The following is a 23,831-nucleotide window of genomic DNA, read 5'->3' on the forward strand; positions in this document are numbered from 1 at the left end:
CGCCGTGATTCCGATCCGCGTGAAAATATTTACGGCCATAGAGGAGACCGTGGGACACCTTTTTGCAACCGAATATGTGTCTCGAATTTGCTCCCACGCGGCGCGCAAAATCGCGCAAGTCTTTTTTACATCAGGGTCCCCCATTTTCAATTCATCATAAATGTACAGTTCCCTCCCCCTTGTATATATTTACTGTATGTCACAAATGTAACAGTACTGCTTTGAGGTCTTTCTCTGGTCTGCATCCCCTTAACAATTGTGTGTATTGAGCTGTACTGTACCCATTCTGCAATCTGTTAATAAAGTTTTCAATCAATCAATCAATCCCGCAGTGCAATACTCCAATTCAGCCATTGGGTGGGACGGTCATGTGACCCAAATCAGCCAATGGAAGCGAGGGTCCTTAAAGTGTGGGTCCTTAAAGTGTTGCGGTCCTGAGAGTGTTGGTGCTCTCGTCCTGCAGCTGGATACTATTGCCTCACAGCGCGGCCGTCAGCGCGCGGCCCAGAGAGCGCCGCTGGCTCTGCGGCTCTGCAGCTGCATGCTTCTCCGGGAGTCCGGTTGGATAATGCCATGTAAAAAGTCGCATGCCTGACATATCGGCATGTAACTCGAGAACCGAGGCACGGATTTTGGCGATCCAGATGGCATTCGAACGGCAACGAATAGCGCTTTAATTCGGTAATTTATATGTTCGGCGAAAAATGCAGCCCCGAGCCTTCAGATGCTCGCAAAGGGCCGTGAAACTGAAACTGAAACTGAAAAACAGTGAAACCCCGGACATTTCGATGAATTAATAAACCCCCCCCGGACGCCACGGACAGGGCGTGAAAAGAGGACATGTCCGGGCAAAAGAGGACGTTTGGTCACCCTACATTATGACCACGTGGGCCCAAATTGACCATATTCACACGGCAGCCATTTTGTGCTTAGGTTGGGATTCCTTTCCACCCTGTTTCCACCTGAGGTGGTATCCCAACCTGAGCATGGCCTAAGAGCAAAATAGTCGGCTATAGGACACTAACTCTACACAGCTAGTGTTATAATAATAATAATGACTTGGATTTATATAGCGCTCTTCATGACACCCAGAGCGCTTCACAGAATCCATTATTCGTTCATACACAGTCATACCGGTGGTGGTAAGCTACAATTGCAGCCAGAGCTGCCCTGAGGCAGACTCACGGAAGCGTGGCGAATAATCATCGCCTACGGCCCCTCCGACCACCACCAACATTCATTCACATGCATACACATTCATACGAGGCAAGTACCGGTAGGTTAAGTGTCTTGCCCAAGGACACAACGGCAGTGGGATGGACATGGGCTTGAGCGGGATTCGAACCACCAACCCTTCGATCATTGGACGACCCGCTCTACCCCTGAGCCACGCCGCCCCAACAGACGTGTTAGGACTACAAATTAAAAACATCAGACACACAAGCAGCCATAGACAGAAATATGTCGTGTTGTTGTTACAGTTTCTAGTAACGTCGCCTAACTGTTCCGTACACAACGATGTTCCGTACAGTTGGCCTTTTCCTGCTGATAGTTAAATGAAAACATATGGGTTGTGGATAAAAATCTATATCCGTGTTATCTTCATTCTCTCCGGTTTTATTCCGGACCAAGGACAAGACACACAAGACGTCAAGATTTGAGTGAGTTTGCGAGGTGCGCCCAATATGTTCCAAAAGGTCACAGTGGGGAGGCACTGGGGTCACTGGGTCTCATTCTCCAAGGACTTACGACAAAAAGGGCTTTCTCTTAGGGCCATTTGAGACCTTTTCGGGCAGATTTTTGGATTCACCAACCGTCCCAATAAAACATATATAATTAATATTATATTATAATATATTGTCTATATTCATGTCTTGCCCGAAAAGGTCTCAAATGGCCCTAAGAGAAAGCCCTTTTTGTCGTAAGTCCGTTGGAGAATGAGACCCAGTGTTTTAGCCTGTATGGAACAATTACATTAAGTGGTCATCATTTGTTAAACAGGTCAGCTTTTGTTCAATGATGCTTTGAAATGGGAGATGTTTGAAATATCAAGTCAAGATTATATGCTGGCCAGTTCGCTCCGCTGTCTGAATGAGGATGAGAGATATGAAACAGGTTTTTCTCGTCTCGTCATCAAAGTGTAGAATTTAGAATGGATATTCCCCCGGAGAATGAGCATACAAACATGCTTGTCTGGCTCTTGACAACAGAGGAGTGGTTGCTGAAGTGTGCTGAAGGGTGCAAAGTGTACAGAACACGGTTAGTGTGCTTGATTGAGGCTTTGTGTATGTGGCTGGTAGCAAGCAGGAGAGGGAGGAGGGGGCTGGGAGATAAGAGGAGGCTAGAGGGAGGAGGAGGTGGTGGGAAGGGAGAGAGAGAAATGAGGAGGTGGGGAGACAGGAGGAGGGAGAGGGATGAGGAGGTGGGGCGATGGGAGAGGAAGGAGGAGGCGGTGTTAGGAGGAGGAGGAGGGAGAGGGAGGAGGAGACAGGGTTTGGAGGAAGGAGAGGGAGAAGGAGGCAGGGAGACAGGGTTAGGAGGAGGGAGAGGGAGGCAGGGAGACAGGGTTGGGAGGAGGGAGAAGGAGAAGGAGGCAGGGAGACAGGGTTGGGAGGAGGGAGAGGGAGAAGGAGGCAGGGAGACAGGGTTGGGAGGAGGGAGACAGGGTTGGGAGAAGGAGGCAGGGAGACAGGGTTAGGAGAAGGAGAGACAGGGTCAGGAGAGGGAGGCGGGGCTAGGAGGAGGAGGCAGGGAGACAGGGTTAGGAGAAGGAAAGACAGGGTCAGGAGAGGGAGAGGGAGGTGGGGCTAGGAGGAGGAGGCAGGGCTAGGAGGAGGAGGCAGGGCTAGGAGGAGGAGGCAGGGCTAGGAGGAGCTACTTACACACAGCTTCATTGACCACAGACAGGGCTGCTGCCACCTCCCCTGCCTGCTCCAAACGTACTGACTGGTCCAGGAGCAGCTCCGCATCCAACACACACCGCTCAAAACCCTCCCCTTTGCCTGAGGGACACAGACACATACATAAAAGCGTGTTAACATGTATAACAGAAAACAACACAAAACATTTTGATTTTAATTTAAAATAAGTATTTGAACCTCTTTAAAGACTGTTCCCTTTCATACAGTGACGGACAACCTCAGTATCTTTAAATTACAATGTTTTTATATTTAGTCAAAACCAGAAACTTGTCGCTACTTGTGGTACTCACACAAACACCAACACATATACTCCCCCTCCCCCTGCACACACAGGCAGAAAACACACTCACTGCCCCTATACTGCACGGGTCATTTTGCCTTTTGTTTTTTGATAGAGCGTGGGCCACCGGGCCACTCCAACCATGTGAATGAGGAAACTTCTTATTGTCTGACAGAACAATGCTCTATTCTGTTATTCCATTACACAGCCTACTCAGGGCCCAGTAAAACACAGGGCCCTTAACATCTGCTGTCTGCATGGGCGGACAGTGGTTCTCTCTCTCTCTCTCTCTCGCACACACACACGCACACACTCACGCACACACACCGACCTTGTGGATCCACAATACAGCTTTTCCCTCACGTCTGTTTAGATAACTGATCTGATCCCTGTTTCCAAAAACCCTCTTAGCACTAAGATCAAATTAGTGTCATTAGGAGTCAATTAAGGTGAGAGGTTCTTAGTAGTAGTAGTATAGCAGTGATAGTAGTATAGTCTGTGTGACCAGGGGATGTCTGGACTGCTCTCTAGCAGTGATAGTAGTATAGTCTGTGTGACCAGGGGATGTCTGGACTGCTCTCTAGCAGTGATAGTAGTATAGTCTGTGTGACCAGGGGATGTCTGGACTGCTCTATAGCAGTGATAGTAGTATAGTCTGTGTGACCAGGGGATGTCTGGACTGCTCTATAGCAGTGGTTCTCCACATCTTTGGTTCGCAAGCCCTAAAAACCTGTTTGTGACAGAATGGTGAACTTTGAGACAAAATAATGATTTTCATCCCCCCTTTCAAGCTATTTAACTTGATTAATGATTGGAGGAGAACTTTAAACTTCAAATATTTCTTATTTCACAAGAAAAAAAAGCATCTATGCCAAAAATGATAAACATGGTTTATATATATATATTTATACAGTATATGTATTTATTTACCTAGGCTGATGGACTTACTATACAGTATCTAGGATGCTGTGACTAGAACGATGTGAGGATGCTGTGACTAGAACGATGTGAGGATGATGATGTGAGTAGGATGATGTGAGTAGGATGTGAGTAGGATGATGTGAGGAGGATGATGTGAGGAGGATGATGATGTGAGGATGATGATGTGAGGAGGATGATGATGTGAGGATGATGACGTGAGGAGGAGGATGATGTGAGGATGATGATGATGTGAGGAGGATGATTATGTGAGGATGATGATGTGAGGAGGATGATGATGATGTGAGGAGGATGGGACGCAGCCCCAACATTCTCAGGGAAGAGGTTTTTAGATGTGAAGCACCTCTATGATCTGCAATGTCACTGACTCACTCACTCAGTTATTCATTCAGTACTTAAGTAATTCACTCATGGTTAGCCACTCTGCCCCTAGTGGCGGTTCACAGTCATGGCACAGAGAATCTGCCCTGATACTTTGCACCTATATGACACCGTGCTCCTTGTTCATACTGACAAATAAACAAATAAACAAATATATTACTATATCTTACGGCATGATTGATCTCCAAAAAGTCAAGGGGATCATTTTCTAACGGCTCTATGACAACACTGGCTCATCCTCGACGCAGTATTATAGGCGAGTGTCAAATAAAAGGAATGACCCTTTAATCTGACTACTATGAATAACTTTGTAATGTCTCCCGACCAGATGGTGTGACTGTATAGCACATGCCACAGTTTTCAAACACGCAACTGAACGGGATTTCGTGACTGTAACTGTCCGCTATCCACTTGACTGGCCTATGGCCACAAGTTAAAAGTCAATGTTTATGTCAACAGTCAATACAGCTATCGGCACAGAAGCACCCGACTCTCATCGACTCGCTCCCGACTGGCGTTCTGCTACGCTCCCCTGGCGATTGTGTTATTCTTGGGAACTCATTATAGAGCCAAGCCTCTGGAAGCTCTGCACAAATCTTTTTTACTTTCGTTCTCTTCTTCAGGCAAACGAGAAGAGAGACTGAATGCACAGCATGAGCCCAGATATGAAGAGAATAAGTGGCACACGTAACGACAAATTGAGCCATGGGGCCAAACAATGGAGGCTTTGAACAGAATGTTTGTTAGCCGTCTTTCTTCCAACATGGCTGCCTGTAACCATTGTAACCGCTGTTAAAAAAAAAAAAAAATAAGTAAAATGTTGGAATATTACAGTTCCGCTGTGAAGTTTTTTCAAGATCCAGTAATAAAGCACCTAATTTATAAATTTTTTGTTTATATACAGTGAGGACAAAATGGGCAAGCAAGAACATTCTGTGCAAGGACTCTATTGTATCTATTGTAAAAATGTCTACAATATTTTATCAAGACTAAATGTGTGTTTAAATTAATTATAGTGGTGCTGCAGAGATGCCTTGGCCTACAAATCATATTTGAAACTTTTTATTTGGTACAGATCCTCAAAAAAGAAAATAATTTAAAATGTATTTACCCCCCAATGAAAATGTAAACATTGTTAATGGTTGATTAACTCTTTCTCTGCCACGTTGGGAACGGGATATGGCTATGTGCTACCACGCATTAAACCAATGGAGTCGCTCACCTTGTTTGCAGGACTATAACTATATTCTATATTATAGCTATGGATGCAATACTATGGCCCATTTGACATTGAGCATCTATCGTTCAAGATGTGAAAAAGAAATAATTTTTCCATCCATACATTCCTGTTTTATACCGTGGTGAATATAAGTATGGTTTTAGAGCGGTTTAGGGTAATTCCTGGGAGGCTAGTAATAGCCTGCGACGTATATTATACTTAATCCATTGGCATTTCGTCCCTATACACACAATACTATACTACGATTAAAAATTCAAATGCATATGATCGGTATATAATGTTCCATCATGAATGCATGAAAGGGGGGGGGGGTCATTTCTGATTAATTGATTGTCAATAACACCATTCGTTAGTACAACAACGTACGCTGATCAGAGCGGCTATGGCTATGAAAACAAAACACTATCAAGCTGAAATTGACATTAAATTGCTCTTACTTGTGGCTGGTGGGATTCCAAAAAGAATATTCCAATTATTTGATTGGCGTCCAACGATTGGCGGCCAATAACGAGTATACTCGTCATTGGCAGTGAATGAGTTAACATTGTTAATCATATCTCAATTGACCTATACCAAGCTCTGCCGGGAAGCAACAGTTGCGGTTGGAGGATCAAGAAAAGAGGACAGGGTTTGAGATAGGTCAATTGCAATATCTGTCAAACGAATTGCAATATTATAATTTCTCCTCATTGTTCAGCCCTACTGAGCTCCATCGGTTCCAAGTTCCTGAAACTGTGTTCTGCTCATCAGGTACAGCACCTCGTACAGAGTATCATCATAATGGACACAGATGCTGTTGACAGAACGGTGAACATATTGCGCTATCGATTACAAACATGTTCGTCTCCATAGCTATAATATAGAATATACAATAGATCCGCAAAGATCGTGAAATGTCGTGAAAATAGGCAATGGAAAGCTGGCGCTAGAGAGCAGAGATGGGCGCTGGCTATGGTGTTGAATGAGCTAACAGGCGCCCCCAAAAGTGGCCATTTTAGTTTTCGTTTTTGAGGACTGCATACTTTTTTTGCAAACCAAAATACTATACTTTATACTTATATCACATGCATGAGCCTGGTCTCTTTTGAAATATAACATTCTGAAGTTTCTGATACAATAAAGGAAATTCACAATGCTTTAGTGCTAATGAAATAGAGTAACATAGGTCTGAACTTAAGTTGAACTTGTGTACTCACGTTTTTCTGTAGTAGTTGCAATATCCCAAAGTATATTTCCCAAAAAATGTGTATGGCTGAAAAAACACCCTGGGTCCATAGCCCGAAGTATTGTGTAGTACATGTCCAAATTGCATAAAAAAACTTTCAGAAATGAGTGATTAGGAGCGATTTAGTAAAAAATTGTGAAAAAAAAGAAAAGGTCTGCCGGTTTCTATTTTCTCATAGTCTCCAATGCATTCTGGCGCATTTTTTACTTCCTGTTTTCGCTCGTGACTTTTCACCTAGATCCCTGATTCGCTCATCCCCACGTGGGGTATCATTGGAAAGCCACACTCATTGGTTACAACCCTGTCCATGTCCAATACATTTCAAGATCGCCAAATGATTGACGAAGGTAGAGCCTCGGGAGTGGTATTCGAAAAGATTACAAGTCTGCTAAAGACTTTGGCACACGCCTCACATATCGGCATGTAACTCGAGAACCGCTGAACGGATTTTGCCGCCCGAAACGGCAATTGACAGGCAACAGATAGGGCTTTAATTTGATATATATTGTATTAAAAAATATGCACACCCGAGCCGCTAGAGCCAAAGTGGCATGTCGCGCCGGTGGGCAAATCGTCCTCAAGAGGGCCCACATATGGGCCGTTGCGTGTTAAAACCCTTTGTGCAAAGAAAAATAAATGTCCGTCTGTTAATCTCTCTCTATCTCCTCCACCTCTCTCTCACCTCTACCTCTCTCTATCTGAATGCATGTTCTCCTCCTCACCTTGTATCTGGAGCTGGTCTAGGTCCATGAACTTGCTGGGTCTGGGGTTGAAGCCCATGGCCGCCTCCTTCTCCTTCTCCTTGCGCCTCTGCTGCTCCTGCTCCCTGGCCCTCCGTGCCACCTCCTCCTGGAGCTCATCCAGCTCGCTGCGGCCCTCGCCCGCTGAGCACGCGCACACACACGCACAAAAGGATATAAATTACCATGTATAGAGGCACACACACACACACACACACACACACACACACACACACACACACACACACACACACACACACACACACACACACACACACACACACACACACACACAAATCTAATATCATTCTTTGTTTGGTCTTTCTCATCTACAGTTAAAGGTGTTGAGTGGTGCAAAGTACACACACACACAATATGGCACTTCCCACAGAAGGGTTGTGAATTAACATAAACACGCATCTCAGGGCCTCCATGTTGAGATGACATAATTAAATTATGTATGAACATACCGTACAAGGACACTATGATATATGGCACATGAGGGAATATACACGTGTGCGCGCGTTTTGACATATGAAACAGCCTGCCTGAAACAAACAAACAAACAAACAAACAAACAAACAAACAAACACACACACACTCCCTATCACCCTCCCTCTCCTACCCAGGCTGATGTGACTGCTGCCCCTACAGGATGCCTTGAGGTCCTGCAGCAGGGCATTGCTGCTTTTAGACTTGGTGACGCTCTTCCATGACGGCCCTGAGGAAGACGGCAAAGGCTTCTTCCCACCACACTCTCTGGAGGGCAAAGAGAGACATTCATAGACAGTTTATTTATTTTATTGCATTTCATTTTAGTTACTAGTTTTCTTGAGAGGAACATGCACAGAAAACATTTAACATACAATTCAAGAAAATGCAGGTTGGCGCATGATACCCATTGTATGTGTGTTGTGTGCATGCCTGTAAACGGTGTTTATGTGTATGCATATCAGATTACATTCAAATGTAGTGTCATTATACAGCACAGTATAAGTACAGTACAATGAAAATAAGTTGACATCTAACCAGGGTGCAAATGTAACAGTAAAGTGCAAAAGCAATATACACTGTACAAGCGATTAAACTGGAGCATGTATAAATGAGTAATAATGCTATCAGATGTACAGTGATACATTATGGTAGGAATCCATACTGGCCAGCGGTATAACTAGTAAGAGTAGGTAAGGGATATATAAAGATATAGATATAGTATGTACAGGTGTGTAAGAATTATTATATGCAGGTATATTCAGACAGATGTGGATTAATATATATATATTAATATTAATATATATATATATATTAAGGCTGTCAAAGTTAACGCGGTATTAACGCGTTATCGCCCGATTCTATTAACGCCACAATTTTTTTAACTCACGATTAACTAAAAAATAAAAAAAAATAAACCTTTTTTATTTTTTCTAGACTTCACTCAGGTGTATTATTGATGCTCTCATTGGTACTATGTTTGTTTCTGAAGTGTGTGTGTGTGTGTGTGTGTGTGTGTGTGTGTGTGTGTGTGTGTGTGTGTGTGTGTGTGTGTGTGTGTGTGTGTGTGTGTGTGTGTGTGTGTGTGTGAGATATAGAGAGAGAGGGGGTGAGAGAGATGAGGAAGGGGCAAGAGAGAGAGAGAGTTGGGAGAGTGTGTGTGTGAGAGAGAGAGGGGGGGTGTGTAATTAATCAGCCCTTGTGTGGGTGAATGTAACAAGTTCCTAACGTTTTCTTTCCCCTATTATTTCATGCACACTTTATTCATTGTTTTAAATTATTATTTTCTTTTAAGTTATTTTGTGCATCACTCTGTTTTGAATTTGATGCAAATTTGCAATGCATGAGGGTCATTCTTTTGTGTTAAATGGCTGCATAAAGCAAGCATTTGTTGACTCGCATGTTGATAAGAGTATTAAAACTTGGAACTTGAAAAAGATCCGTTTAAGGTACAAAAAAAAAGAAGAAAAAATGCGATTAATTTGTGACTATTTGTAACTATGGACAATCATGCGATTAATCGAGTTAAATATTTTAATCGATTGACAGCACTAATATATATATGGTAAATATAAATCTATATATATGATATATACAGAATTATTGTACATGCTATCATACAGAGTTATATGGGTAGACTATAGTTTGAGGTAGGTAGTTATGATTACAGTGTAAGGCAGTTGTAGACAGTGAAGGCAGTAGGTAGGTATAAATTGAGTATAAGCAACAGAGTTCAGAGTTTGTACAGTATGGGCTATTGTCTGTGTTTATTGTAAGGCTGTCAAAGTTACGCGGTATTAACGCAAAATTATTTTAACGCTACTATTTTTTTTATCGCAAGATTAGCGTTTTAATAAAAAAAGGTTTTTACTAAACTTCACTCAAGTGTATTATTGATACTCTCATTGATACTACCGTATGTTTGTTTCTGACTCAAAGTGTGTGTGTGTGTGAGAGTGAGAGTGAGAGTGAGAGAGAGAGAGAGAGAGAGAGAGGGGGGGTGAGAGAGATGAGGAAGGGGCAAAAGAGAAAGATCTGGGAGAGTGTGTGTGTGTGAGAGAGAGAGGGGGGTCCCTTGTGTGGGTGAATGTAACAAGTTCCTAACTTTTTCTTTCCCCTATTATTTCATGCACACTTTATTCATCGTTTTAAATTATTATTTTCTTTTAAGTTATTTAGTTTGTTTTGAATTTTATGCAAATTTGCAATGCATGAGGGTCATCCTTTTGTGTTAAATGGCTGCTTAAACAAAAAAATGGGGATGAATAGTTCAAGTGTAAAGTTCAACACACTGATGTGTTAGTAATCATTACTATGTAATGTTACAGTTAGTAAATTGGTATGCCCATCTGCTATTTTTTTGTTGGGCTTTAAAAAAAGATTATATATAGGGGAGCTCCAGTAGCTCACCACGTACCGCGAGCGCTATTTCAGCGCCGTGGACAACCGTGCTCGTCACGGATCTGGGGTTTAGCGAGTTCGAATCCCGGACTGCAGCCGTGCCTTTCCCAGAGTGTCTTCCCCCCCATCTGAACCCTTTCAGCCTGTTTCTGTCGGTCATCCTTGACCAGAATAAATGTGATAAACACATAAAAAGAGCCAGGGGAATGGCCAAAGTTTAAAAAAAAATTAAATAAAAAGATTATATATAAAATAAAAAAGATTTACAATACAGTTTGCACATCTTAGTTACTTGAAGATTCTGGACAGTATTTCTCATTGTGGCAATAAATAATTTTGCATAAAGCAAGCATTTGTCGACTCTCATGTTGATAAGAGTAATAAAACTTGAAAAATATCAGTTTAAGGTAGATTTAGAACAGATAAAAAATATGCGATTAATTTGCGATTAATCGCGAGTTAACTATGGACAATCATGCGATTCTGATTCTGAACTCTTTTCCCTTCAGTGTCTTTGGCATGTACCCACCTGTGTATGTTGGCACCGGAACCCTCTCCCAGGGGCATATCCAGGCTGACCGGACTATTGCTGTTCCTCTCGCTGCTCTCATATCCGCTCTCCATCCTCTGAATCAACCTGGGGGGCTGCTGCCCCTGGTCCCCCACTCCTCCACCCCCGTGGCTCCGGGGCGCCAAGGTGGCAGGCAGGGTCCACGACTTCTTCTCCTGGGTTGGGAGAGAGCCCACGGGCCCCTCGGTGGTCGGGGCTCCGCAGTCCTCCGACAGGGAGGCCCCTAGAGGGCTGTAGCCCGCCTGCCTGCGCCTCTCCCGGTTGAAGATGCTGTCGATGTTCAGGGCCTCCCTCCTGGGTCTCCACGCCGGCCGGTAGCGGCTACTCCCGCCGCCCCCGCCACCGGAGGAGCTCCACTTGGACCCGCTGCCGGTGCCATCAGCCTCCCAGTCCGGGGTTTTGGACGCAGAGTTGTTGCTGTTGGAGGCCATATCGGTGGAGACGGTGGCAGGTAAGGAGGAAGACGAGGAGGAGGAGAGAGGACGACTGTGGATGATGTTGCTCATGGTCTCCTTGAAGTCCCGTAACCGGCTGGACGAGGAGGCTTTGGGGAGAGTGCGGGGAGCTTGCTGCTCCTTCAGAGTCTCTCCTGGAGGAGAGAGAGAGAGAGAGAGAGAGAAGGGATGAGCAAAGTTGAGTAGAGTACGGAAACAAGGAGTGGGAGGAAGAGACCGGCATTTAATTAGTGGAATGACGACATTGGCTACAGGGAGAGGAAATGAAGAAGTAAGGATGAAATTGTAACGTGACTGACAATGAAAAAAATAATAGTGACGGCACACGTTTCAATAATCTAAAAAGGCGCCCTGTCCCTACAACAATAATATTGTTAGAAGAGAATGTACGTATGTTGATAAGATAATAGAGGGATAAAATACACGTCCAGCTGCATTACATTGACTACACTATTGCTATAGTAACTAAATCATATTCCTTTAATATCAGCAGGTAAAGAACAGCCACATCCCCGTCAGATTTATTGTTTGATCCCAAATCTCGGCAAAATGGGAATAACTGATTCCTTGCCATTTAGATTCCCTAGATACCTTAGTTTTATTTGTCTTTGTTTTAGTTTTTTCAGTGGACGATATTGATTATGCCATAGGAGTTAGCATTCAATTCTAGCATACCATTGGCTCAATAACGTCCTATTCCAGGGCCCAGTAGTTCAAAACTTTTAATCTCAATCAGATCCGATCAGATTTTGAAATCCCATTTTTTGTGATCCAGGATCCATGATCTCACCAGAGGGGTGGATTTCCAGTGGATTACCAGAGCAAAATGTACTATACAATTGATTAAAAAATATGTTTCAATATAAATAAGATAGCAAAGTCTGAAGGCAAAATGTTTAGCCTTCATGGCAAATACATTTTACTTTACATTTTTTGGTCATGTTTGTGGTGGCCTAATTTTGTTTTCAAACAAATGTTGATGACATAAATGTTTATGTTCATAAAAGTATCACAACAAAGATTGTCAATCACAAATGTAATTTAGATTAACACTTTGGGTGCCAAAGACGAGAAAAGTAGTTTCTCTGCCTAAGTCGTTCAGTGCCAAAAACGAGAAAAGTCGTTTCTGGGTTGTTATTCCTTTTTTTCAGATATTTTTATTCATTATCCACCCAGGGAGCCTGTTGTACCTGAGTCTGAGGTCCCCAAGGTGCAATACCGGCTGCATCCCGCTAGATGGCGGTATCGAGCACCCTTTGCAACCTTGTATCTTTCTCTGTGGGACGGCCACACGTCTCCGGTTTCATGTTTCCTTGTCCGGCGAAACGCGTCAAATAACCCTGATCCATATGTTGTGGTGGATTATGCCGTGGGCCAAATGGGCATTGGATGTACCAGATGGTGATAAAACTATTGGAATAATATTTTTGGAATACTCCCGATCACAGGTAAGTAACAAGAATGATCTGACGTAAATTTTTGCTTGATCCTGCAATGCTTTTACACCGATCGGGCTGATAAGCGTTTTTAGTGTTCAATGCGAATGTCGTTACTGACAATCGAATAATCAGAAATGACCCCCCCCCCCCTTTCATGCATTATCATAATACCTATTCAATCAATTTTATCGATTAATTCGAATTAATGATTTAGGACGATTTTGAAAATGTTTAATCAATTTTCAAAAAAATAATTAATTTAAGAGTCACCTTTTATTTTACAAAAAGTGATGTTTGGTGAAAGTTAGATTTGCACTTTATTAATCCCAATAGGGAAATTCATTCTTGTTTGATGATAAAGAGGCACCTTTTATTTGTTTTAAGTGAAGTTTGGTGAAAAAGCAAGTTATTGCACTATTAATACCAATAGGAACATTCATCTTTGTTTGATCAAGAGTAACCTTTTATATATATATTGTAACTGAGGGGTACAATTCCCTGACTGTATTGATAAGTATGGTATCATTAAACCACTACCGCTTTATGTACTTTAATTACTGGCCATACAGTACATGATATATAAATATGATGAACACTTCCCACATTGAATCGGTTCCACACAAAGGTATAATCAAGTATTTATTGCAGCAAAAGGTACATAATATACGTCTCTATTATACTTTGGATGCGCTTATAAGGCAAAGGAATATGCGTAGGCAAATCAATAAGGAATGTCGATTCTCTGGTTACGCAGGAGGTAATTATACAACCTGAATCTTAGGGAATTATATCTATGGTACACTAGTAATATATAGCGGGAGATACTGGAAGGGTCCCCCCGGTTGTAAGCCAGCAGGGGTAGAGGATCTGTCGGTAGTAGAGAGTCTGGTCAACTAAGGAGACTCCAAGTACAGGAGACGGTGCAATAGTCTCTTGATCCACAGACGAATACAGCTGTTCTCCGTAGACTGTAGCTCCACAGTGAAGAAAGCTAGCCGGCCTCAGGCTCTCTGAGGCGCAGACTCGACTGGTCTCCTCACAGGGTAAATCCCACACGTGTAGGCGTCGGCGATTCTCCGCTCCATAAATCACAGGACCAAAACAAATATAATCCAGCCGCAAAGGGCTATGTAGTCGTCGGGTAGATTAATCCAGTGTACATGTCCACACGGTTCTCGTCTAGGTCTCCTCGGGTGAAAGCGCCATGAAAGCAGCCCAGCCTGGATAAGCACTCTAGCTGGTACGAGGAAGCGTTGGTGATGCTGGTCACTGTAGAACTTTAGCCGCACGATACACTATACACAAATAGACTATTACTGACTTAATAGAAATATGTCGCACTCGACGGTATAGCGCCAAACTCTGACAATTCAGTTATTAATTCGCACGCGGTCTCAATGCTCTATTTTGGGGCCAAACAGGCCATACTTCACCGCACGGAGTATCGTGGGTGAGGCTTCAACTTATTGGGTAACTCTAAGACTAAGTGCTTCTGTATTCACCTGCGCCATATTTATATGCACGGCGAACAAACTAGTGCCAATCTCATTTCTGTCTCGTATCCCTGGGCAAGGCCGGGCATGTTCAGACATGTCTTGACGGTAGCCTTGAACCTGACTCTGGAGGCATGGCCCCTGGTGCCTGTGGACCGCTGTCCAATAGGAGAATGAAATATTATGGTCTGTAATAGGCTAAAGGGATATTCCGTGTATATGTACAAGGAATATACAAGGGATATCAAACGATATACAAATACTATGCAATATATATCAATCAATAAATATATATATTCGGTTTAATCTGATCCTTTGTAACAGCCGCCCCCTAATTAGTCCCACCTAATTAGCTAAGCAGAGACAGATTAACCGCACTGTCCACTACTCAATGTCTGTTGTGAGGGGTCGGGCAGTTCACAAAGTCATGGGGTCATGGCCGTCATCGATAGTATCGGGGAGCCTTGGCAGTTCTATTAGCCTCGCCACGGGTCGGGTGTAGATCCGTCCTTGGACGAGCACTTCGGCTGCTCGGACCTTTCCGTCGGCACCGGTGATCACTTTGCTTACGCGGCCAGCCGGCCACATAGCTCGGGGTAGTGACTGGTCGATAATCATGACGACTGTTCCTTCTGTCAAATTGTCTCTCTCTTTCACCCATTTCTGGCGGGTCTGTAGAGACGGTAGATAGTGGAGTAGGAAGCTGTTCCAAAACTTGTCAGCCAATACTTGACTGTACCTCCACATTCTTCGGCCGTTCGCTTCTTCAGGCCTGTACATTGTCTGTGGTAGCGCGGGGTCCAGCCGCCCCATCAAGAGTGTGTTGGGGGTGACTGGGTCGACATCTGCTACATCACTTGAGACGTAACCGAGGGGCTTTGAGTTCAATACTCCCTCGATCTCCGTGAGGACTGTCATTAGGACTTCTTCCGCCACGGTCTGGGCCCCAAGCACGGCGTACAGGGCTGTCTTTATTGAACGTACTTCTCGTTCCCAAGTTCCACCGAAGTGAGGTGCGTTCGGGGGATTAAACTGGAAGTCAATCTGGGATGGAGCGAGGTGGGTCTTAAGTTCTGGGCCCATAGCTTGGAAGCTCTCTCTCAGCTCTCTTTCTCCGCCTTTGAAGTTTGTCCCGTGATCAAACAATAATATAGACGGTTTGCCTTTCCGCGATGTGAATCTTCGGAAGGCCATAAGGAATGAGTCTGTGCTCATGGTTGGAAGGAGTTCTATATGCATCGCTCGGGTGGTCATGCATTTGAATACAATACCCCACCGCTTCTCGGTTCCTCTTCCTTTCTTTATATACAGCGGGCCGAAACAGTCCATACCGGTGGAGTGAAAAGGCTTGTCGCCGAGTCGGAGGCGACAGGGAGGTAGGTCAGCCATCCGGGGTATACTGGGCTGCGCTCGCCACTTACGACAGTCTAGACAGGTTCGCTGGAAGCGCCGCACTGCTTCTCTCCCTTGCAGTATCCAATAACGACGTCTGATCTCCGCGAAGACTCTCTCTGCCCCGGCGTGATGCACATCCTCGTCGTATTTCTTTATGATCAGCTCTGTGACCTTGTGTCGGCTGTTTAAGACTATCGGGTACTTGACGTCATCCGGTAAGTCTGGAGCTCTCCGCAGACGACCACCCACTCTGATGAGACCATGGGCGTCGCTCTCGGGGGCTAGGTGGAGCAGTCTGCTGTCTGATGGGACGGGCTTTGCTCCCTGTAGACAGTCTAGCTCATCGGGGAACGAGTCTCTCTGGGCTCGTTGTAGTAGAAGAAGTTCTGCTTCTTCGTAGTCAGCTGCTGTAATGTCAGTAGTGAGCTGAACCTCTGGGTGGTGCCACAGGAATGTCTTTAGCTGCGCACTCTCTAGGGTGAGGCAATCGTCTATGTCGGGGTCTGTGGAGACGAGTGTGTTCAATCCACAGAACATAGATTTCTTGTTTTCGGCCTCCTCTTTACTCGCTTCCCGTGGGGTGGGTGTAGGCCACTCTTCTTCCGGGAGCTTGAGGAACTCTGGCCCGTCACTGTATAGGTTGTGACGGGTGAGGTCATCCAGGGACATTCCCCGGGTGATGACGTCAGCTGGGTTGTGTTTTGTGTCCACATACCTCCAGCTTGCTACTTCTGTTAAATCTTGAATCTCTGTGACTCTGACTCCCACGAAGACCTTGTATCTGCACGAATCAGACCGGATCCATGTGAGTACTGTCGTGGAGTCTGACCACAAGATTGTTCTTTGCACCGGAATGGTGAGTTCACGTTGGATTAACGTGGCGAGTTGCGCTCCTGCTAGGGCTGCGCAGAGCTCTAGACGCGGGATAGATTGTTGCTTTCGTGGGGCTATTCTTGAGCGAGCCAGGATGAAAGCAGTATGTATTTCTCCTCCCTCCTCTCGGGCACGCAAGTAGGCCACCGAACCGTAGGCTACTTCGGAGGCGTCGCTGAAGACGTGCAGGTCCATCTGGCACGTCTCCGGCCTCACTGTGGGTGGGAAGTAGCTGCGGCGTATGTTGACACCTGGGAGTGAGCTGAGTTCCGTCTCCCACTCTCTCCTGGTCCTTGTCCCATAACGCTCTTACAATCATCTTTGCCCTGGTGGTGTAAGGTAGAATACATCCCAACGGGTCATATTGTCTGGCGAGTGTTCTGTATACACTCCGTCTGGTGGTCGGTAGTGCAGTCGACCTTCCCTGCTCCTTGGTCAGGGGTGTGTGTTTATAATGGAGCGAGTCTGTTTTGAAGCGCCAGACTAGTCCTAATGTCATTTCTTGGGCTTCTCCTGGGATGGTCGCCATCCAGGTCTCGCTGCTTGCTGCCTTGTCCTCGGGGGAGAGGCTGCGCAATACTTGCGGGTCGCTGCTGGCCCACTGCCTGAGATCAAAGCCGCCTTTGATCAGGGAGGCGCGGAGCTTGAGTAGAAGGGCCTCGGCTTCTTCTGGCGTCGAGACGCTTTGCAGACAGTTGTCCACGTAGAAACTATTTCCTACACTTTGTCGGACCTCTTCATCAGCTGCTGGGTCCTCTGCGACGTGTTTTTGCAGTGCAAACGTAGCACAGCATGGGCTGCATGTGGTTCCGAAAGGGAGGACTTCCCATTGATAGATGGCTGGTTGCTCATCCCTGATCCTCTCTCTCCATAGGAACCGCAGCAGGGGCTTGTCCTCCTCCACTAGTCTCACCTGCAGGAACATCCCTTTGATGTCGCCGCTGATGGCCACCTTGTCTTGGCGGAAACGTAGTAACACGCCTAGTAGAGAGGGGCCGAGTGTTGGGCCGGGCAAGAGCTCTTTATTCAGATTTTGTGATCCGATCTGGTAGCTGCAGTTGAACACAATACGATCCTTGCCGTTGTGGTGGACTTTGTGGTGCGGCACGTACCATGATTCGGTCGTCTGATCGGCCTCTTTAGTGTCAATTTTCTTTATGTGTCCCGCTGTGATTAGCTTGTTAATCTCAGCGCGGTACACCGTCTCTTGAGCGGGGTCTCTGGCTAGGCGCCGCTCTGTGTTCAATAGATACCGCTCCGTCGCTTCTTTTGGGGCGTGGAAGGTAGGCATACCCTCTCGCCTCAGGAGTGGAGTTGCGTATCTCATCACTCCGTTGACTTTGACTCTCTTTGTCCCCTGCTCTAGGAGGGCTATAGCGTAAATGTCTTCCTTGGAACGAATGTCTTTCTTTTCGTTCTTAAAGGGCATTGTCTCTAGTGTCCATAGCCTCTCGACATGCTGTAGGAGGGTGGTGTCTTCTTCTGTCACTCTGGAGTGGAGGCAGTTAGTGGCTGCTGTTCGGTTAAGAGACTTAGCGAGGGGGCCTTGTAATGTCCATCCTAGGCGGGTCTCGACTGCTGCAGGACAGCCTCTGGGCCCTGTGTGGACCCGGTCTATCGGGACGATGAGGTCTGCATGGTCGGAGCCTATCAGCAGGGTCGGGGTGGCACCGTCTATGAGCGGTATAGGTAGTTGACGCAGGTGCACATATTTATCCATCAGCTTGGCGATGGGGTAGGTGTACTGCGACAGGCCTATTTCTTGGCTGGTGAAAGCGTTAGTAATCCTATACGTCTCTCTGGCTGCCCGCTTGCTGCGATAGTGAAGGAGACATTCTCGCCCTTTATCGTCTTTAGATCTCTTCTTATTGTCCGAATCGTCATCTGGTTTTCGCTCCCCCGCAGCCCCAGCTGGGCCGCAGCGGACGCGAGGAGAAGGGTCTTCTCTGACCCGTCGTCAAGGACGGCGTAAGTGTCCATGACCTTATCTTGGTAACTCAGTGTTACGCGGACCACCTTTAAGAGCACCCGGGCGCCCCCGCTGCTGGCGGGGTCAATGTACATAACACTTGCCTTTGTGCTGCTTGAGGGTGCAGGCTTTCTTCTGTTACTGTCGTGTAGGACATCTAGGTGGGCTCCGTCACACCGATTACACCTCTTCTTTAAGCGGCAATCGGCTGCCATGTGACTGCGCGCACATCGGTAACAGCGTCGGTTGGACTTTATCCATTGACTCACCTCGTCGGCGGTCATCTTCTTGAACATGTCACATTGTGACAACCAGTGTTCCTTTTCGCAGTACGGGCACACCATCTTCCACTTCTCTTTCATCGAGGGGGTACTGTGGTTCTTGCTGCTCGGTACTGATTCTGATTGGTGCATGACGGTCACCAATCTGCGGCCATCGTTTGCTCTCCTAGGTCCCTCTCTGGAGCTTGGGGTGCTCCGCATGAACGTATCCAACCGTAGGCTGTTGACTTCTCTCGCCAGGAAGTCGGCTAGGTCTAGGAGGGATGGCTCGGGACCGTTAGGATCACGGTGGTCTCTCTGAAGCGCTCTTGTCGGGCGGGCGGAAGCTTCTCTAAAATCCTCTCGACATTAGAGTTCGCGTACAGTTCGTGCATACCCTTTTCTCTTTGCGCCCCCAGCATCCCTACCAGGGATTGTACCTTGATAGACAGGTCATCTAGTGAGCGATTGTCTGTGGCTGGGGGTAGGCGGTCAATATGCCTTATCTCTTGTATTACGTAGTCCCATATGCATCCATATCTTTGGTCGAGTGCTGCTAGAGCCGCTGTGTATGGGGTAGTAGAGGTGGCATAGGCCAGCGCTATATTGTGCGCTCGGGGCACCTTGAGGTGCTTCAGTAGGATAGCATACTTGTACGGTTCATCAGCTACATCGGACATCATTGTCTCTAAGCACATTCGTAGATCCGTGTACTGTGCTCTGTTCTCGTGGGTGAAGTCCGGAAACGTCGGTGTGCCAATGTATGATGCCATGGATGGCTGGCACATCGGTGAGCGTTGGAAGAGAGGCCTCCTAGGCGAGTCTCCTCTTACGCCTCTTGGTGGGCTGGTACCTGCTGGGTACCATGGCCCGCGTATCCAGGTGCTGTTCCTCGGGGCTGGTCGTGCGTCAAGCTCACCCGTGAATTGAGTCGGGGGTCTGTAGCGCAGAGCCGCGGGGGTAGAGCCTGGGCTGTACTGGACCTCCTGGTCCTGTGGAGTACTGTGCTGCTGTCGGGCTTGATTCTCCTCCTCTCCCTCTTCTTCTTCCTCTGGCAGGTCCTCTAGATCCTGTAGTCGTCTATTTAGCCTCTCCGCGGTGTAGACCGTTTCTTCCTTGTAGCTGGGTCTCGCGTGGACCGGTCAGGGAAGGAGTTCGGAGGGGGGTATAGGCTCTCTCTGGTGGTCGGGCTCAGGGTCGCTTGATCGGGTAGGGGAGGGTGCCCTTGACCCTTGTCTTGACGAGGCCCTGGAACCCCGTGCGGAGGGAGGGGGTGTTGCCCTGGTGATCAGCTGCTCCATTATCTGCGCTTGTAATCGGTCGCGCTCGGCTTCGCGCTTGGTGAGAGCGAGGTCGCGCTCTGCTTCTCTTTGGGCACCGGCAGCGGCGCGCTGGGCTTCGGCGGCGGCGCGCTGGGCTTCGGCCCGGTCCCTTACCATATTCTCTTCCGTCTGAAGGCGTCTAATCTCTAGACGTATACGATCTTCGTCGCTCCGTTGCTGCGCTTGAAGGCGTTCTTTCCATGGAAGAATGTTCGCGCTCACTAAGCGTCTGTGCTTGGAGTTGATCGCGCTCTGTTGAGGCTGCTAGGCTGGCGAGGAATACCTGTGCCAGCATCTTGTCCGCCTCGCTGGGGGAAGACGCTGGTTGAGGTGATCCGCTCCTGGCAGTACTCGTTGGAGATCTGTTCTCCTGTGGCGAGTCCTGGAGATCCATCTCCGGGGTGCTCTCCTCTTCTTGTAGCGGGTAGAGTTCCATCCCTGGAGAGCTGTCTTTATCCTGGAGCTCTCCGGGGACTACTTCTTCGGTCTTGGCGGGGGGTAAAGTCATGTCGGGTCCCTCCTGGTCCCTACCGTGAGCTTGGTCAGTTACGTTAGAACCCACTAGGGCCTCTATTGGCGGGGTAGCCTGGTCGATAGGGTCGGACATAATTTTACTATCTACTTTTTCCGCGTTTACCGTCTGTAGAAAGCTAGGTAGTATATTGGCAACGTAATCCTCTAAGTACTGAGGTGTCTGCCGTCTACGCTGCGGGCGATCTACTTTAGGAGAACCGTTTTGTGGAGTGTTCATCATAGGCCATGTCAATATTAATACCACTATATTAATATTACACTAGTTACCCTCCGGCTCGAAGGACCAATTGTAACTGAGGGGTACAATTCCCTGACTGTATTGATAAGTATGGTATCATTAAACCACTACCGCTTTATGTACTTTAATTACTGGCCATACAGTACATGATATATAAATATGATGAACACTTCCCACATTGAATCGGTTCCACACAAAGGTATAATCAAGTATTTATTGCAGCAAAAGGTACATAATATACGTCTCTATTATACTTTGGATGCGCTTATAAGGCAAAGGAATATGCGTAGGCAAATCAATAAGGAATGTCCATTCTCTGGTTACGCAGGAGGTAATTATACAACCTGAATCTTAGGGAATTATATCTATGGTACACTAGTAATATATAGCGGGAGATACTGGAAGGGTCCCCCCGGTTGTAAGCCAGCAGGGGTAGAGGATCTGTCGGTAGTAGAGAGTCTGGTCAACGATGACTAAGGAGACTCCAAGTACAGGAGACGGTGCAATAGTCTCTTGATCCACAGACGAATACAGCTGTTCTCCGTAGACTGTAGCTCCACAGTGAAGAAAGCTAGCCGGCCTCAGGCTCTCTGAGGCGCAGACTCGACTGGTCTCCTCACAGGGTAAATCCCACACGTGTAGGCGTCGGCGATTCTCCGCTCCATAAATCACAGGACCAAAACAAATATAATCCAGCCGCAAAGGGCTATGTAGTCGTCGGGTAGATTAATCCAGTGTACATGTCCACACGGTTCTCGTCTAGGTCTCCTCGGGTGAAAGCGCCATGAAAGCAGCCCAGCCTGGATAAGCACTCTAGCTGGTACGAGGAAGCGTTGGTGATGCTGGTCACTGTAGAACTTTAGCCGCACGATACACTATACACAAATAGACTATTACTGACTTAATAGAAATATGTCGCACTCGACGGTATAGCGCCAAACTCTGACAATTCAGTTATTAATTCGCACGCGGTCTCAATGCTCTATTTTGGGGCCAAACAGGCCATACTTCACCGCACGGAGTATCGTGGGTGAGGCTTCAACTTATTGGGTAACTCTAAGACTAAGTGCTTCTGTATTCACCTGCGCCATATTTATATGCACGGCGAACAAACTAGTGCCAATCTCATTTCTGTCTCGTATCCCTGGGCAAGGCCGGGCATGTTCAGACATGTCTTGACGGTAGCCTTGAACCTGACTCTGGAGGCATGGCCCCTGGCGCCTGTGGACCGCTGTCCAATAGGAGAATGAAATATTATGGTCTGTAATAGGCTAAAGGGATATTCCGTGTATATGTACAAGGAATATACAAGGGATATCAAACGATATACAAATACTATGCAATATATATCAATCAATAAATATATATATTCGGTTTAATCTGATCCTTTGTAACATATATAATTATATAAAAATTTATAAATTAATAAATGTAAGTGAAGATTGGTGAAAGTTAGGTTTGCACTTCAATCCCAATAGGGAAATTCATCTTGGTTTGATATTTTTTTGTCAAATCAAAACAAAGGTTATTTAAATGATTTCTAGTTTTCAAGAGAAAAAAATCAATTAAAATCATAAATCGGATTTTTTTTTTATAATCAGAGATTTTATTTTTAGGCCATATCGCCCAGCCCTAACCTATGATATAGATTTGATTTCGGGATAATAGCGTATACAGGCAAGAAATGGCAACATATATAGTGGAATGGACGTATAGGGCTCTAACTCAGCATTTCATGAATTACTGTAAATCCTCAAATATAGGACGGGTCTTGTATTTACCTCAGCTGCAAAGAGCACCAGGCCTTTATTAGCGAGAGGCTTATATAAGAGGCAGGCCTTCATTTCACAAACTGGCCAATTGTAATTGATTGATTTTATTTAGACATAAATATACAGATCACATGAGTATTTGCTTTGTCAGGGTGAAACTGTGGTGGATTAACGTAATTCACACACTGAAGTTGGAACTGTCTATAGGTTGCAGGGTCCGGGGACGATTTAGCGTGTGGTACCTACCTTCTCGACTTCCTCAGTCGAATCGAGTTGATGATAACATGCAGTGGCTTTAGCTGACGCTATCATAGCCATCATGATCTGTGATGCCGACTGGACAACGCCAGCCCCGCCTGCCAATGTTAACGTTTGCAAAACAAAGCCAGCGTTGTCCAGCCGACACCACAGATCTAGATGTGACGACGTTAGCTAACGCTAAAGACAACGCCAGCGAGAGGGAAACGTTAATGGATTTAGTGTAGCGGGAGGCAGCACTTAATTTGCATTGGCAAGAGTTTATCTCATTCTATATCACGGCATGAAAAATTAAAAAGTAACTTTTTTTTGCAACCTTATATTGGAAGCCGGCCTGTATTTGTCTCCATGTATCAAACCCCTGGCTTATATAAGAGGCCCATCCTTTATTCGAGTACCCTCCACTATTAGAGGATTTACGGTACCCTAGACTGCTCTAAACCCATACTTATATTCACCACCGTATAACACAGGAACGTATGGATGGGAAAATCTATTATTTTTCACATATTGAATGATAAATATGTGATGTCAAATGGGCCATAGTATTGTATCCATAGCTATAATATAGAATATAGTTATAGCTCTACAAACAAGGTGACCGTTCCCTATCTATCTAGTGGTGGCCTCGCTA

The 23,831-nt window shown here is 46.0% G+C and overlaps 1 protein-coding gene across 2 annotated transcripts in view; it reads right to left on the reverse strand.

Moving 5' to 3' along the window:
- LOC311234047 (ubiquitin carboxyl-terminal hydrolase 54-like) overlaps positions 1–23,831 on the reverse strand; it is a 121,904-nt gene that overhangs the window by 30,043 nt on the left and 68,030 nt on the right. For both annotated transcript variants that reach the window (XM_084321138.1, XM_084321137.1), the window contains 4 exons: positions 11,148–11,778; positions 8,352–8,485; positions 7,709–7,870; positions 2,883–3,002 (listed from right to left, as the gene is read on the reverse strand). In XM_084321138.1, the coding sequence (XP_084177264.1) occupies positions 2,883–3,002; positions 7,709–7,870; positions 8,352–8,485; positions 11,148–11,778 (1,047 nt within the window). The remainder of the gene's footprint in view (positions 1–2,882; positions 3,003–7,708; positions 7,871–8,351; positions 8,486–11,147; positions 11,779–23,831) is intronic.

The sequence above is a fragment of the Notolepis coatsorum genome (assembly GCF_963971535.1).
Source record: "Notolepis coatsorum genome assembly, chromosome: 9".
Classification (NCBI taxonomy): Eukaryota; Metazoa; Chordata; class Actinopteri; order Aulopiformes; family Paralepididae; genus Notolepis; species Notolepis coatsorum.